The 16,705-nt window shown below is 46.1% G+C and overlaps 1 protein-coding gene across 1 annotated transcript in view; it reads left to right on the plus strand.

Annotated features, from left to right (window-relative positions):
• Positions 1-11,546: 11,546 nt before the first annotated feature.
• Positions 11,547-16,705, plus strand: part of EPB41L4B (erythrocyte membrane protein band 4.1 like 4B) — a 195,098-nt gene continuing 189,939 nt past the window's right edge. The window contains exons 1-2 of the mRNA XM_010583595.1: positions 11,547-11,583; positions 15,072-15,217. Of these exons, the coding sequence (XP_010581897.1) occupies positions 11,547-11,583; positions 15,072-15,217 (183 nt within the window). The remainder of the gene's footprint in view (positions 11,584-15,071; positions 15,218-16,705) is intronic.

The following is a 16,705-nucleotide window of genomic DNA, read 5'->3' on the forward strand; positions in this document are numbered from 1 at the left end:
AGGAGGAGCCCGTGGCAAAATCTCCAAAGCAAGAGCTTTCCTCGGGAGCTTGATTTTCACGTCCGCAGCCCCATCCTCCACCTGATGCCCCATCATTTCTGTATTGGTTTGAAATACTGGGAGCTCATCCTGCTTTGAAGGGGCAAGGACCAGTTTATCTCTTAGGGGTCCTGTTGGGAAGTGCCAGCGCCTTCTGATAGCCACAGGTGAGTCCCTTCACCCCACCTCAGTAATGCAGAAGTGCAAGCGCTGCTGCCTTCACCACCCTCTGCCAGCGTTTTCTGGGTTCTTCCCCAGGTCCCCTGTTCATCTACTGGCCAGTCCAAAAACCTTACTGTTGCTTCTCTGTCTGGGTTGCTTAAAAACTCACCGGTGCAGGGTGGCAGAGCACGGCACTGATTCCTCACGCGTGTGAAAAGCGTCTTGTGGGTTCCTGCAATAGTTTATGCTCTTTTCCTCAGTGGGTTTATGCTCCTCCTCAGCGTTTCCCGATGCACAGCTGCCTCCCCATCCTATACGAAGCCCAGCATAACCCGTTCCAGTCAGACGGCTCTCCCACACCATTAGTGACCAGAGCGGGGCCATCCATACGGGAACAAGGACTGCAGCCGTAGCCGTCCCCACATTAAGCGTGACGGCATCTAGTAAGCAAAAAAAAAAGTAAGTCATAACTTACTTTTCATTTTGTTTGCAGGTCTGCAGTGTTACCGTTTGCCTGAACCGTCCCACACATGTCCAGTCACAAACTCTGAGCAGCATTTGGGGGATCTGGACGCGTTGCCCAGCGATAGCTGGCGAACTGATGGGAGCGGCAGCAGTTGCTCTGACCCGCCTGCAGAGATCCAGAAACACCGGGCAGTAACGCTCTGCCCGCGCTGATCACCTTGCAGGGATGCTTGCAGCAGGTCCGATGCTGGCAGAGAGGCAGCTCAGAGGTACAGAATGTGTCCCATGTTGCCCGCACCTACGATGGAGCTGCTGAGCTCGAAACGCATTCGGGCCACAGCTCAGGCGGCACATGGCACGTGCCCTCCTGCTTCTCTCCACGACGTTCCCGGTTGGGCTTACGGCAACCCCATTTCTACGCCTTGGCTCTCTGGAGTTGCTTGTTACAACGCCCTGGCCTCGGTCCGTGTGGGCTTTTGGCCATGTTACCTGTGCAAAGGTTTATGATATTTTTAAGGTATAAACAAATGCCGTGCGTTAGGTCGCTACTTTTATAGACTTAAATGTTTAGTGCAAAATCACGTTCACCCTTCATTTACCCACAGATCCCATAGCTCCAGAGAAATCAGGACCGTTTGTTCCTAACCACCCGAGTATAACTGAGAGCAACAACGGAGGGCAGCCGGGTTATCTAGGTGTATTTTAAAGCCAATTTACAGGTCAGTAAATCCAGGCATATCCGTTGCAGCTGTATCCGGAGGCTGCATGGAGAGAGGTGAGTGTACGTTTGCAGACCATAAAGCTTTCTAACGTTATTCAAGAAGCATAACACCGAAATTACTTCCTCTGCCCTTCATGAAGATGTGGTGTAATGAATGACAGAGGAAAGCCGCTGCCTTTGCTCAGAGACAGCTTACACTTTCTAAGCGGCTCCCGAACAGCCGAAGTCAACCAACTCATGCCAATGAGAACAGAGTCAATAAAGATAATTGTATTTGTTTAGCTCAGGAGACTGGAAGTATAGGTGAACAGTGCAATAGCAGAGCTCGCTGGGAACCTGAATGTCTTTTCCAAGGCCAGACATTTGAGGCAGGGGAAAAAATCCTTCTAAATTGGAACCAAGAGACAAAAATTTCAAATTCTACACTACCTAAAATTTCTGGGAAAAGTTGACTTTGTACTTCATAATTTTCTCCCATAGGTCATGTTTGTACGTTTCATTTCAACAAGTTAAAAACCTTTGTTTTTCTTGATCTCTGCAGTTAGTTTCATTTACAGATAGGTCATACAAAATGTAATGTAAATTCCCAAAAAACATTCAGTGGGAATCTCTTCTGCCTAAACTTTTTGACCTGCTGCAAACAGTATCTACCTCAGAAATTATCACATTCCTGAAGAATGATATCTTTTATGTGTATAACAGAGTTACACTTAGGGCTTCCTGGGTAGCTTATAGTCAGACGCGAATCCTGCATTTGTCAGGTTGCAGTTTGGAGGGTTGGATTATTTCCCTGCTGGAGCACATCTTCGGAGGGATAGGAAAGACTTATTTATTGCAATACCCTCTGTCCTCTTAAGTTTTCATCAGTATTAGTTTGCAGCTTCCTTGGTCCCTCTTGCTTCCACTTTTTCTTTAATGAGCGCTGGGAGAACTGGTCTGTTAGGAAATATCAGCAAGATACAGGAGGGCAATATCAAATAAGAGTATGGCAATACCAAGTAAGAGTGTAGCAATATGAACAGGTTTTAGCAAGACAGCCAGAAAGGCTAAAGTTCTACTTGCATTTTTCCCATACCTTAAAACCCTAAGAAACTTCACTGTCATTGGGACTGAAAAGTAACTTTATTCCTGTAAGACGAATGAGGCCAGGCTGTACATGGGGCTGTCATAACACAATACATCAAAAATGGCCCAAAAGACCCACAAAAGCATTCCTGCCATGCAGCTTGCCAAGTCTGGGTGTCTCCTGGAAGGCCAGCACTGGTTAGGTGCATCAGAAAACATCTCAGCAAAGGTGTTGGCTATGTGGAATTTGCCATACTTCACATTCAATTGATTTAAAGTGTTATTGCTCACAACATGTAATAATACACTACTTTTTAAAAATACATTTTATATTTTATTTGTCTTTCTTTATACAATTATATACATTATGTATACCTGTATACAGTATGTGTGTGTTTATACAAACTGAATTCAGAGCAGTGTTGACAAATAATTTGTTGGATTTTACCTTTCATTCCTTTACTTCTAGATTTGTGCATCTGTTGGGATCTCTTTGAGTTGACCTTGAGTTAGTTGCTGAACATGGGGGTGTGATGCCTTTCGAGATGTTCTCTGCTCTCCCACCCGGCCTCCAGCAGCTGATCCAGGGAAAAAGAGCTCCCAGGGAGCTGCCAGTGCTGCGCAGACCTCTCTGCAACCCCAGGGTGCCCGAAATGGCACTAGACACCCCTACAGCTCAATCCCAATTTGCAACCCCTTCCCTGGGGGAGATAACGGAGGGAGAGAAGTATGAGACACTGACGTGGAAATTCAGGTTTCTAGCTGCTGCTGCCCACATTGCCGCTTTTGCAGCCTGGCAGTTGCTTCCTAAGTGCTGCCGCAGGATGGATTTGGTTGGGTTTTTTTTTCTGATTACACTGCTGTTAGAAGCTGCAGCCCTTCTGTTTCCTGACTAAGCGTGCTTGTGTGAGGTTGGATTTAGTGAGGCTTCCCATGGGAATGGCTTCTAGGTGTTCTTGGTTCCCTTCCCAGCCTGGTTTCTCTCCGTGTTGCGGTCACCGAGATCCAGGTGCTGGGGAGGGTGGGATTATGTGCAGAACATCCCTGCAATCCACGCAGAGTGGGATTTAGGATGCTTAGCAGAGGCAAAGAGCCCCGTCTCTCCAGCTCACCGGCTGCAACATGTTGCCTGTGCTGGAAACGGTGCTCCGGTTGCCTGGGACCGACCGCTCAGGATGACTCCCCAGTCCTAACCCATCTTCTGCACTTTGCTTTTTTACTTCTCTCTCTCTTCCCGGTTGCTCCTCAGGATGAAGTTGTACTTTATTCATTCAATGTGAGAAAGCCTAATGCATTGAAAATACTTGTGCGCGACAACACAAGCTCATTTCGGTTTCCTCACGGGAGGTAGTTAACACTGGCTCACACAGAAAGGTCCTCCCAAACATTTTGGGGACAGAAATAGAGGTGCATGAATCACAGGACCTTTCAGGCTGGTTTTAACCAACGCTGCCTCTTGTCCCATCTTCTGTGTCCAGTGATGAGGCATCCCAGTGGTGCTGGTGCTCCTTTCCAAACAGGAAAATGCATCTTAGCCTCCTCAGATGGGGATTGTTCTGTGCCCTAAAACACGAAACCTTATATTCCTCCTACAACTGCATTTCACTTCTGTGAACAGTTGAGCCCTCTTCCACATTTTTTGAACCAGGAAAAAAAGGAGAATTATTAGAAGTAAAATATGTTATTAAATGGGAGCTGGCATGTGTCAGGCTTATTGATGGGAACTTGCATAAAATGTGATATTACTTCATTCCTACCTTAATTGAAGATATTTTCAGCCTAAGTGATGTGTAACTGCTCAGTGATTTAGCTCTCCTTTATGAATAATTATATTACATGTATTCTCTCTAGATATTTCCATTGATACATAGGATAAGTGTCTCTCAGAATAGCCTGTAAAGGGGTCAGGCAGATCTCACTTTATTGAATCCCTTTAAGAAGGCAAAATATGCTGTTTTCAAAGTCAATGGTTAAATTAATAAACACAATGAAAAACCTTTCGAATGAGAGGAACATTCCCTCTGCTTAAGATCTAATTCCCTGGACACCCACTTACTAAAGATTTGACAGGAGTAACATGAAGCTACAGCATTCACTATGTGGTTCATTTTTTATCAAACAAGACAGAAAGAATGAAGCCTTGTCTGTGTTTGAAAGCTGTATCGTGTTTCTGCCATTTCTTTAGGCATTCTTACAGAAACCTTTCAGTTCTCCCTTTCTCACCTTCTGCAGGCTAATGTATTAGCAATAGCTTTTCTCTGATTAATAAAACGATGGTGATTTTTTTGCGTGAAACATAGGAAGAGTCTCATTCTTACCCGTGTACTCATGAAATAACCAATTTCAAGCTGTGATGAAAACAGCAATAATTATAAACACTTCAGCAAATAAAGAAATCTTCAAGAGCTATATTTAATATTAAACACCACACAGAAAATTTCCCAGGCAACAGGCCAAGCTGAGATTAACTGGATCTTTTTGAAGAGGCGTTTGTAATGTAAATTTAAAACCAAACAGTAAAAAACACTTTGACAAACCTTTACATTATTGCCACAATCTGCATCTAGACCCAATAAAATAATAGACAGGAAGGCTGCCAGCATCCAAGCCAGGGGTATGCAAATGCCCTATTCTGCAGCTCGCTGATAGCTGCTGGAGAGCTGAATTTAAAAGCACCACTTCAAAGCTTTTCTAGGAAATACTTGAACGCTTAATGATTGTAAAGTTCCGTGATAGCTCTAATGCTAAATTGTTGTTTAAATTAATTTATTTAACTAATGATCAACACATGCGTCTGGAAGATGCTTCTCTGTGCGTGTTTGTGGCTCCGCTATGGTGATGACTAAGGCAAGAAATGCGGTGGGGCACGGGGCTTGTCCCAGGGTAAGCTGGGTAGGGAGTTGGCTCTGGACAAGGTGAAAAGTCCCCCTTTCGGACCACAGATTTACTTTGATATCATTTATTTAGTGCCAGCTGGGTCTGCTTCCAGAGAGAGCTAGGAGGGCATCTTTCTTCAAAATGCAACAGAAGACCCAGACTCGCCTACAGCAAAGAAGAAACAGCTTTTGCTTAAGGCATTCCTGGGTGATTTTGATGTTTCGGTGCCAGCTAAGTTGGCTCCTGCCAGTTTGGGGGAAAGAAGAGATGGGATGGGACAAGTACAGGAATTCCCATCTCTGTGCGCGAGGTGCAGGGCAGAAGGTGCTCTCTGCACAGCTGGGGCTCGTGGTGGGAATCCCAGGGAAACCCGCTTGGGCGAGGAGTATGAGGGTCTGCGTGGGGAAGGGTTATCCAACAGGTAAAGATCCACCGTACCTTCTACAGCTTGCTCTAGCAAATTGCCTCTCGCACAGTTTTGAGGTCGTTTCCCCTCCAGGGGCGGTTATGTTATTGCTTCCTTCTTCCCACCTTCTGTCTCTGGTTATTTAGGTGAAAACATCTGCAGCACATGGGCTCTGCCTCCATAGGTGAATGCAATGGGCTTAACACAGCTTTGCTCTGAAGTCAGCTAGCTCCTGTTTGAAGTGAGAAATCGTAATTTGAGGAAGGAGGTAAGCTGGGTAAGAGAAATCAATCAATCCCAAACTAGTCCCACAGTGCAGAAACCCTCCATTAAAACTGCAGTTGTGTTCTCTCAGTGTACTGATGCCGTCGATGAGGGCATAGAAAATTTATGAGGATTCTTGACGGAGAAGTGAGGGAAATGTGACAGAAGCCTTCACACTCAGAAAAGGTGGGGGAAGGATGCATAGGAAATGAAACTTCACAATTTCTCAGAGTGCCCCATCATTTCTCAAAATGATGGAGCAGCCCATTTCAAATAAAAAGCAACTCTGTTCCACACCACCTGCCATTGCAATGGGCCTTCGTCACCATGGTATGCGCACCTCCATTACATGAGGTGAAGGTCGCCGTGTGCTCCCCTTGTTTCTGCTGACTTCCCACGTCCTAAGGGAACTTCATTTCCACCACCTCTAGCTATTTGCACTACATTTGGCATGACTTGCCACCTTTGCTCATCACCTCTTCTGGTCCCAGGGCTCACTGTAACTTTGCCTGCCCTTCTACGGGTCAAGCTTGAAGTATGCTGAAGGGTTACTGCAAAGATGTTCATAGTGCCAAGGGCAAAATAGTACTTGCCTTGTGGATAAATAGGAATTTTCAGCTGCCAGGTCTCTGAATTAAAACATGTGGCCTCAAAAGGCTGTAAGTCAAGTTGGTGAAAAAATTCGCCACAAAAGCACTGTGTGGAAAAAAGTTTGAGAGCCTTGCAGCATGAAAAGGGGAAAGAGAAATTCCAACCAGCCTGGTCTTGTAGAGGGATTAATCCTTCTTTATAAATTAGCCTCTTTGTACCTGTGAAACATGTTTGATCAGATTCCAAAGCATGGCAGTGATTTGTGCCAAGTGGGAAGCTGAAGAGTAGAGGAATGTCTGATATTTAAATATTTTACCAGCCCTTCATCTGGGTTAATATTTTATTAGCAGCAAACATGCCTCTCTGCTAAGGACTCTACAACTATGGCTCACCGTGGTGAGATACTGGTGACCTTGCACAAAGGTAGTAGGAAAGACAAGAGTTGAGGGAAACATTGATGCCACTCATTTCTTCTTTCCTAAGGATGCACTGAAAACATCCACATTGATGGGCGTTTGCATTCTCTGTGCCTTGATTTGCAAGTCTGAGCCACACAATTCAGCTTTTTCCCCATTCACGTTGCTTTCTGCAGTACGTACCAACCTCTGCGTAGCTGCATCATCCTAACCGTACCAGACTGATGGGCCTGTGCCTGATCAGGATGGTGCTGGCGAGGCAGCTGTGCAGGTCGGTAGGATGGAGAGGTTTGCAACGCTATGTACAAAAGTAGTTCAAGCCCAGCTCTGACAAAATGGTTGCCAGTGGGACAAGCATGCCCACGATTTGTCCTCCTGTATTCACCAGCAAATGTTTCATTCCAAAGGGTCGTCGGCGTCTCCTTCTGTAAGGACCACCAGGTTTCTGACAAAATCGCGCATGGATACGGTAGGGCAACCAGCAAGTGCCTTGACCACAGCAGGTATGGTAAGCACCACTTTTTGTGGAGATTCTGCTTTTTTTCTGTGGCTTGAGGCTGTGAAGCTGGAGCCAAATGTTCGGTTAGTTTCTTGGATGAACTATGCATCCAGAGGGGTGAAACAGGGTGGTGGTGCTGCCTCTATAGTCACCCATATTCCAACCAACCAGATGCTGTATACGTGACTGCAGGAGTCTGTGCCCTGCACAGTCTGGGATGTCCCCACTTCTGGAAAAGCAGGATGTTCATGGTTCACCAGGCACTCTTAATACGATTTCAGCTTGGGATGCCTCCTCTCTTCTCTTTGCTCCCCTTTCTTTTTTCCATTTAAAGGAAAGCAATTCCTTGAGCGAAGAATGGGATCTTGGAAGATGGCTAGCTCAGTGCTCAGAGTGCAGCAGCCAGAGCAGGATGCAGGAGCAGACTCTGTTCTGTGCTGCAACCTGATCCAGCCATGAGCAACCATCTTCAGTATAGAAAATGTAGATAATTATTTAAAAAAAAAAAAAAAGACAATTTCTCTGGCCAGCTGCCTCTGACGAGCAAATCAGTCAAACAGCAGCATAGGGGTGTGTTGGCAGGCTGGGAGTATGGGGGGCTGCAATGGTGATGTAAATCATCCACACAAAAAACTGATATATTAAAGTAAACGACTGATATATTAAAGTAAAACTTGTGGGGAATTTGCCTGATTGTGTGACACTATCAAGTCCTGAAACTTTAATTTTCTTGTATTTTTATGCCTATCTAGCTAGTCAGTTACATCCAGTCTTGCTGGCTGGCCAGTTCATAATGGAATATTTATTCTACTAGAAATACTGAAATTATTTTCTTTCAGTATTTCGGCTGAGGAATACACAGAAGAATACCTGGAGTTTGCATGAAATTCAGTATTTGTAGAGACTGTGGTAGTGGCTAGGACCACCCTGCTTTATCTCCTCCCTCCATTCTTTCATACTGTATATCCTATTAAATTAATTAAAAAATTGGGGAGCCCTCCAGTGGCTAAAATTATAGAGCCTAAATTACCAGTGTGTTAAAGAGGTACCCAAATGTCTAATGGTGTCTTCAGACCTCACAAAAATCGATACAATTTTAATACGGAATTTTACAAAATGTTACCTTTTAACTGAAGAGACAATTTTTTAAAAGTCAATCCAGTTAAGTACATGAGGAGGCACTTGGAGAAAATTTTCCCTAAAAGTTCTTTTCAGAAAACACCCCCAAACGCAAAATATCAACCTCAAGTTCTTAGTTCCTTTTAAATGTAAACTCCAGGAATTTGAGAATGTTCTGCATTTGGTAATGAAATTGTTCTCCTACTCCTCAGGCTCGTACTTGGTATTCTGCTTCTCATTCCATAAAAAAAACCCCAACCTTTGTGTGTGTGGGAAATCAGACTCTTGACTCTTTGACAATCTCTATATTGATTCTTTAAAAGCCTGTATATTGCAGATTTATCCAGAAAAGATGCCGACAAAGGTTTCCGTTAAAAGAAGGGAAAAAAATATGCAAAGCTAAATCCAGGTTTGCAGCCCAGAGCTGTAGCTTATTGAGGTAAACAAAAAGCGTTGAGGGACTCTGCTCTGGATCCTCCTTGATCTCACTTCTGAAATGCTCATCGATTTCCACGAGAGGAGATTTGGACTAAAAATCTGTGGGGAGGTGTTGCGAAGAACAATACAATTTTTTTGTCCTTAAGATAGTGACTATGCCCTACTACCTGCTTCATATTTTTGTTAGATCACAGAATTAAGCACAGAGGGAAAATAACTAATATTTTTACAAATGAGGACATTTGGACCATTTCATCTGTGCCTCATTCCAACAAACTGGAAACCCAAAGCAAAGCCCATTTAACTCGATAGCTTTTGGCTCGGGCTCTTGGAGAAGTATAAGTGGATCAAACTAAGAAAAAAGGCTAAATCTCCCTTTGAGCCGGGAGACCATCTCTGCGTGGGAAACGACTGCCAGGCTTTGCCGTCAAGTGGGGTGGAGGTGCTCAGCCCAAAGCCTGAGCTCCTGGTCACCTACATCTTGTTGTCAGCTGTAGAGCAGCCATGAAGCAGAGCCAGTCTGGTCACTAACCCAGGAGAAGCCTCCTGCCCTCTAATTAGCTGTGAACTGACTTTGATGCCTTGAAAGACCTCCCGGTATGGTTTTTTTTTTTTTTCCCTTCCTCTCAAACATTGCAACAGGTTTCTGTTGCCTTGCGTACTGCTCCACAGCCTACAGGCGATCACAGATTCGTAGGCGGCCTGAGATGATATCCCGTCTCCCAGAGCCCGCGTGGTGGGACGGACATCGTACTCCTACCGTACGTCGGGAAGGCTGTGCCATCGCACAGGCTTATCTCAGGGTACGTATCACGGACCCTGGCAGCGCTGGGGTGGACGATTCGGCCACCACTGCTCCTCCAAGAACGTTGGAGCATCAACTTCAACCTGATGGAAACGTCCCGCTTCCCGAGTAGGAGGACAGCCAACTTCTCTGACGCTGCACCGAAAGCCCTCTCCCGACTGCCGTCGCTGCGCAAGTCCAGCAGCTCTTCCCCGAAGTAAAAGGAGGTGCACGGCACAGCCTCCGATCATCCGCAAAAGCACAAAAATAGCATGGGGTGCCTACAAGTTGGAAGCGGTCTGTGTCAAGAGCTGTCAAAAGCTGTGGTTGCCACAGGGATAATTGGTTTGTGCCAGCTGTAGTTGATGGATACCAAGCTGATGAAAGGAGACAGGATAATATGCCTTCTGTTGTTTAATTAAGGATTTTCTAAATCTGCAGAAACTGAAAGCTCTGGATGCTGAAAATCACCCGAACGCACCCCGATATTCGTGGCAATGAGAGAATGATGGGGAAACAGGGTTCCTCCCAAAATGTGCGTGCGCCTATGTAAAGCACCCCCTGCGCAAGAAAAGGCCGTTTGGCGATGCTCTTGCCCTTTATTTCCCACCAAACTCCTCCCTGCAGATTAATGTTTGTCAGAATCTTCCCTTATCACAGGGGCTGCAATCTTTACTTAATACCCTGAGGGAGGGACATCTTGGGTTATTTTGCACAGCGCAAGTGATTGAAATACGACAGCAAACCGTTAACATGATCCCAAAAGTACTGGCTCGCAGCCCAATATCTTTTCTACAGTCATTTCAAAGAAGGTGATTAATAGCGTGTCAGAGAGTTGCTCTGTATACCGAACACTACTTGAAGGACTGTAAATAGATAAAACCGAATGATCAACAACCGCATACTGAAATAAGGACAGGCACCCAAAGGGTGCTGGGAATCTCAGTTGTTGAATTCTACTTTTATTGTTGTTAATGGTAGGTATCAAGAGGGGATGAATAGCCCTCAAATTAAATTTGCAGCTAATCTCATAGTAGGAGGCAAAGACTCTATCATGCAGGCAGTAGCCTTATCTGGAGGATATAGTAATAAAATCCAACCTGGACAACACAAGCTAATACACCCAGAAGAAAAGAAGAAACGTGTAGCTGTTTGATGGGGCCGGAGGTGTTTGGAAAGCAGCAGTGTTGGAAAAGTGCTGGGTGGAATGATGTGGGGCAAAGCCAGAAAATCAGCTGCAAGCTCGCAGTGCGGCATGGCAATAAGGCCGGGCAGTTTGTAAGAGCAAGGCTCACGGTGGCGAGTCTGGCCAACATGAGAAGGGTGAGGTTAATCTCACAGGACTGATATGCTGGGGAAAAAAAAAGACCATTGCTATGCCATCAAGTATTAAACTTGTGGAGAAGGGGCCAGTGATCTCAGGGTGAAGGGTTTCTCTCTCACACACCTCCCTCCCTGAGCTCTTCCCCCGTCCCCAGCTTAGCTTACCCAATTTTGGAGGAAAAGGACCTGCTCCTGCGGTCAACTCCCTCCCAGGAGGAGCAGTGGTGGCAGAACTGTCCACCCCAGCCAGGGTCCCTGGGGCACCCTCTCCGTTCAGAGACGGATAACCAGGATCTTCAAAGGTGTGGAATGGCTTTTACACCAGGAGCAGCCCCAGAGACCAGGACTCTCCAGCCCAGGAAAGGACGTGTCCAAGGATGGATGTGCTAGAGGTCCACCAAGCGGCATGGGAAGGTGAGTAGGGAATGACTGTTGGTTGTCCCACGTGAGCTTGGTGTCCCACCGGGACCCCGTGACACCAGAGGGTGGCCAGGGCAGAACTGGCAAAAGGAAATGGTTCTTCACAGAGATGGGGTAAAATATTCACATTGGGTCAAAAACGGCTGGGTGAATTCACAAATATCCACTGCAGGCTTTTAAAGACCAGAATAACCCTTCTGGATCAGGAGCTGCAAATTTTCGAAGGCTGGAAGAATAGTCTGGGAAAACACGCCTAACCTGTTCTTGTACTCTTCCTTACGTGTCCGCTATGACCCTGGTCAGAGGCTCGATACTGGGCCAAATTGACAAATAGTCTGACTCAGTACGGCCACTGTGACATCTCTGACAACGTATATATGCCGCAGGTTTCCCTGTACATTTCCTCTTGCCACAGCACAAGAGCTGCACCAGGCCACTCTGGTGCCTCGGTTCTCTCTGCTTTTATTGAGACAGCTGGTGATGACCAAGCTACATGTTTCTGTGCCTCCAGTGACCGTCTCTTCCAGTGGTCACTACCTTCTCCAAGGCAGGGCAGGCAATAACAGAGAGGAATCTGAGTATCTAAATTGTAGAAAAAAAGAGTTTTTCTAAAGACTTTTGGCATTTATGTCTTCCTTCTGGTAAGAAGTCTTCCTGAAAAGTGATTTTTAGTTTCCTCCGCTGAAATGACTTGCTCTGAAACCCACTTTCGGGTCTGGTTGGTGGTACCTTTGGCTGTAGTTCCCACAGTCCCAGCCTTGGCCGGGTCAAAGCAAACCACAGCTGGACCATTTTTTAGGGCGCTCTCTTCAACTTCCCAGTGACGAGTTGCTTCAGGTCCTGAACACCCCTCCGCCTAAAAGTAATGGCTCTTGCAGAAGCCCATCTTGTACTAACCCCAAAAAAACCCCAGCCCCAAACCAAACATACGCTGTCTAACTGCACACTGCTACTGAATCAGGGTATCAGGTTATAACCACTCTCCTCTCCTAGTTGCACTGGGCTTGGATCAACCCCTTGCTACTTTGCAGGTGGAACTGGCTTTGGCAAATCCCCAGGGCACACACTGCACATTCAGCTTCTCCACTTCTGCCCTGAGATACACTCCGGTTGCTTTTGAAGATTGTAAAAATAATCAATAATAGATTAAAGTACACGTTTTCTTCAGGCACCAGGTCTGCTTACATGTAATGAGTGTTTATGAACTGAGGAAGGCATCCCAAAATTACCGAAATGCTTTGCTAAACCTGAACTCAGATTTTTTTGTATCTGCAAGCTCTGTGATACCAATTTTATTGTGCTTAGGGGATAAATTTAAACCACTAGCACAGTTTTGGATGGGTTTGCTTTCATCACATTCGGAAACGGGGGGCTAGTCCCCCCCTTACACTACTATTTCTTAATGATGTGCTTTTGTCAGTGAAGATGAGTTGGTAAAGACATGAGGATTACATTTAAATTCAGCTGTATTTGTAGTTTAAACATGCAGGAAATGAGATGAGGGGAGGAAGAGCTTATGCTAATCCAAACAAATGGGAGAGCTCGTAACGTTTTCAGATGGTTTATTTGAAATCACATTAAATTCTCTTCGCAACCTGATGCATCTGTGCAACTGGGGCTGCCAAAATACACTCACCTGCTGTAATACAACCACTCCTGAGCTTTTAACAAACGTGCACAGCCATAGGGATGCTTAAATGATGTGCTGCATATGCAAAGCACAATAGAATTTATTAAATAACTAATCCACAAAGCCCATCTTTTAACTCATTCAGGGGGGCAAATGAAGGCAGAAAAACCCAAGCGACCAGCTTGTAGCCCCACAGCAAACCTGCCGGAGCTGGGACAACAGCGCAGGAACCCGGCATTACCCTCCCGAGCCCTAATTGTCCTCCCAGGGCTGCGGTGAGCCTGTACCTCGGCGTCCCGAAGGAGTGATTAAGCACCGTCAGCAGCGTGTCTCCCAGCTCCAAAAGAGAGATTACTTTGCAGAGGAAAACAACACTGCCTGGGCAGCTAATTAATCACCTCTCTCCTCTTTGAAAGGCAGTGTCGGCCCCGCTTCACACCGCTCAAAGTCTGCTCGTGTGCGCCTTTGGCTTGGCTATTTCTGGGAGGTGATGCTGGCTCCCTACGCCAAGTGCTCCATCAGCTCTAGTCATACTGGTCCCAGCTGAGCGGGACGGTTGGTCTCGAAGCCGCCAAGGAGATGAAAGAGAGCCCCACCGCCCTCAGCCAAAGATTTGACTTTTGTAGTTGCAGGGTTGGCCAGAGCAGTGTTTCTGCAAGTGGAATTGTCTGGTTTGCGTTCATTTCATCCTTCATGAGCGGGGTAAAAGAAAACAGATAGAATAGAGGTAGTAGAAGAAAACATCGTGCCAGGGATTGGTGGGGTGTCCCTCTTTGAACGGGGAGCTGCTCCCATTCAGACTCTGCAGATGGTGCTCAGATCTACCGAAAGAGGACTCTGCCCTACAGGTATTAACCTTTCCAGTCAGCCTACAGGGCATTTCTAGGGAGAATCAGAGAGGGCAGCTCACCGGCTTGCTCATGGGTGGTTTTTACTGCTCCTTGGTAAGCCGCCCCAACACGAGACACCAAAATGATGCCACGCGTATGTCCCTCATGCAGCCATTCAAACCTGTGCATGCAAAGTCCTTTTTCTGAAGAGAAAGTGTTGTGGGTTATTTTTCTAGGAAATCATCCTCTCCATCAACATGTCTGTTAAACTGATTGTTTCCCTAAGAAATAAATACACATTTGGGATTTGTTGCAAGCTTTTTACTCACTTTTATTTCTATTCCTCCCGCTTACTCCTTTAAAACAGGCCTGCTGGCCTACATTTGCAATGCTGAAAAAGGTGTAACGACATTTCCAATATTCAATATTTTTGTTGAAACCAGCTTGAGAAAATAATTTTTAATGAAACACATTTACTATTTCTCATCTCTGTGCAATCTGTCCAATTTCCTAACTCCCCAAAATGACAAAAAACATTTGTCTGTTCAGAGATGCTGGCCCAAAGCCCATCACACCCACAGGCTGTAGTTTTATGATATGAAATGTTTGCCTAATTCTCCATACCATGGACTTGCAACCTTAGTTTAACGAGGGGAAAAAAAAAATCTGTTACATAAGCAATCCCACCAGAACATAGAATTAAAGGACAAATCCAATCTAGGCAACTCAGAGGAGTGGACATGTATTTACTCCCCGAGATTACCTCTTAGCAAGTGCTAAGATACCACAGGGAGAGGTGCCATTATAAAAAGAAAACACAGATTGCTGGAGCTAGAGCTGAACTGCTCCAGAGAATACCAGAAAGTACTTCTGCCTCTGCTTTCTAGCACTCGCTCTCATGCAAGAGTAGCAGGTACCCTGCACAGCCTGGGTAGGAAAAAACACCAAACTCATAGCACCTAATTTTGCAAGGTGCAAAACAGTTCAGGTAGATGTTAAATGTCCTCAACTCTTGATTTCAGCGAAAGCTGGAAGTGCTTTGCTACGCCACCGGGTGAGGCAGGAGGAGGAGGAGGAGGAGGATGTGCTCAGTGCTTTCAATGAGAAGCTCTGCACATGTCAGCTTTCGTCTGCTACGGATGGGATGAGACGCAGGCGTTATTTCTTGGTAAGTTGTGGGTATTTCTGCGAATCTTTTTCGTGACCTTGCAGCAATTCCAACAGATAACGTGACATTTTTCTCCCCTTTCTTTTATAAATCACTCATTTGTGTCTTCTAGGCTTAGGAATATAATCATCACCCAGTTGCGTTGCTCAGGACATTAAGTTTCTGTCTCACTTTCTCTGGTGACCTAATCAAACAATGTGCAAATACTTCTTGGTTTCGCTGTATCTACTTTGTACTTCCCGATACCACAAACTACTCACAAGCAATAGCTGAGCTGTTCCCGTAGCTTTCCCTTTCCCCAAATTTGATGTAGCAGAATCACGGGCCGGGTGCTCCTCCGTCTGTCCCACCAGCAGAGCCCGATTCGAGGGCAACCTCAAGCTCCTGCCCAGGAATGTGCCGCGACGGCCGGGCGGACGCGACCGCTCCCCTTTGCATGGGATAAATCAATGTTTATTGAGAGCGAGAAAGAGCACAAGAATGAACTTGCCTCTGTACAGCCACGGTTATAGCTGGCGAATTTGTGCACAGGGTGGTGGGATCTGAGATGTGCTCCTGGGGAAGGGCTGTCCTCAGAGGAACGCTGTGACTGCGCTGTCCCTGGGTCATCCGTGATCTCTTTCTCTCTTCCACTTGGTGTTTAGCAATGCCATGAAAAAGAGGGCTAGCTTCTCCAGGAGAAGCGTGAGTGCCCCAAGTCCCAACTCCCTGTGTGTTACAGCCTGGGGAGGTGGGACACCCTAACCTAAGGTGTCTGGAGCAGGGAACAGCCTTTTGCCACCTGCCCTCATGAGCTGGCATATTCGTAACAGCAAAATACTTCAAAAATACCGAAGGGAGGAAAATGCGAGGATTTTAGGCATCCGCAAGAGACAAAGGACTTGCAAATTTTTAAGACAGCAGTGGCTCCTGGTGCTCTGCCCTGAGATGGGCACGGCTTGTGGCCCACTCTATCCTAAATGTGTTCTTTGGGCTACTTTGCAAGCATCCCTGTTGGCACGCTGACTTCTCCGGTGCCTGGCAGCTCCAGGACGGGTCACCAAGTCAACCTGGGCTTGGGCTTTCTTAAATGGGAATGAGCATAGCTGCCACTCACAGGGGATCCTAAAATAGAGAAGAGCAGCTGACCACACAGTGATACATGAAGGGCTCCTCTCTCTGCTGAGCAACTGTTGGTGCCTCTCTTTGCTCATGAATGGCTTCCTCCATAAGCCCCTGCCAAGAACATACACAGCATATGCAGCAGGTAAAACCAGCTATCTCCTGAGGACACGTGAATCAACTTCTAGAAATGGCAGCAACTTCTTTCACCTGTTTCTTTCATCCGTTAGAGTTGCTGAAACAAATTAGCTACGCTGCTGCCTTAAATCGCTGATTAACATCAACAGAGTCCGTATTTTTGTCATCTGAGGTTTGCAGGCAAAAGTATTATTGTTAGATCAACCGGTATAGTTTGAAAAGCAGCCAATGTTTGGGACATACGGTTTC

This window comes from Haliaeetus leucocephalus, unplaced genomic scaffold (assembly GCF_000737465.1).
Source record: "Haliaeetus leucocephalus isolate CR32 unplaced genomic scaffold, Haliaeetus_leucocephalus-4.0 Scaffold915, whole genome shotgun sequence".
NCBI classification, from domain to species: domain Eukaryota; kingdom Metazoa; phylum Chordata; class Aves; order Accipitriformes; family Accipitridae; genus Haliaeetus; species Haliaeetus leucocephalus.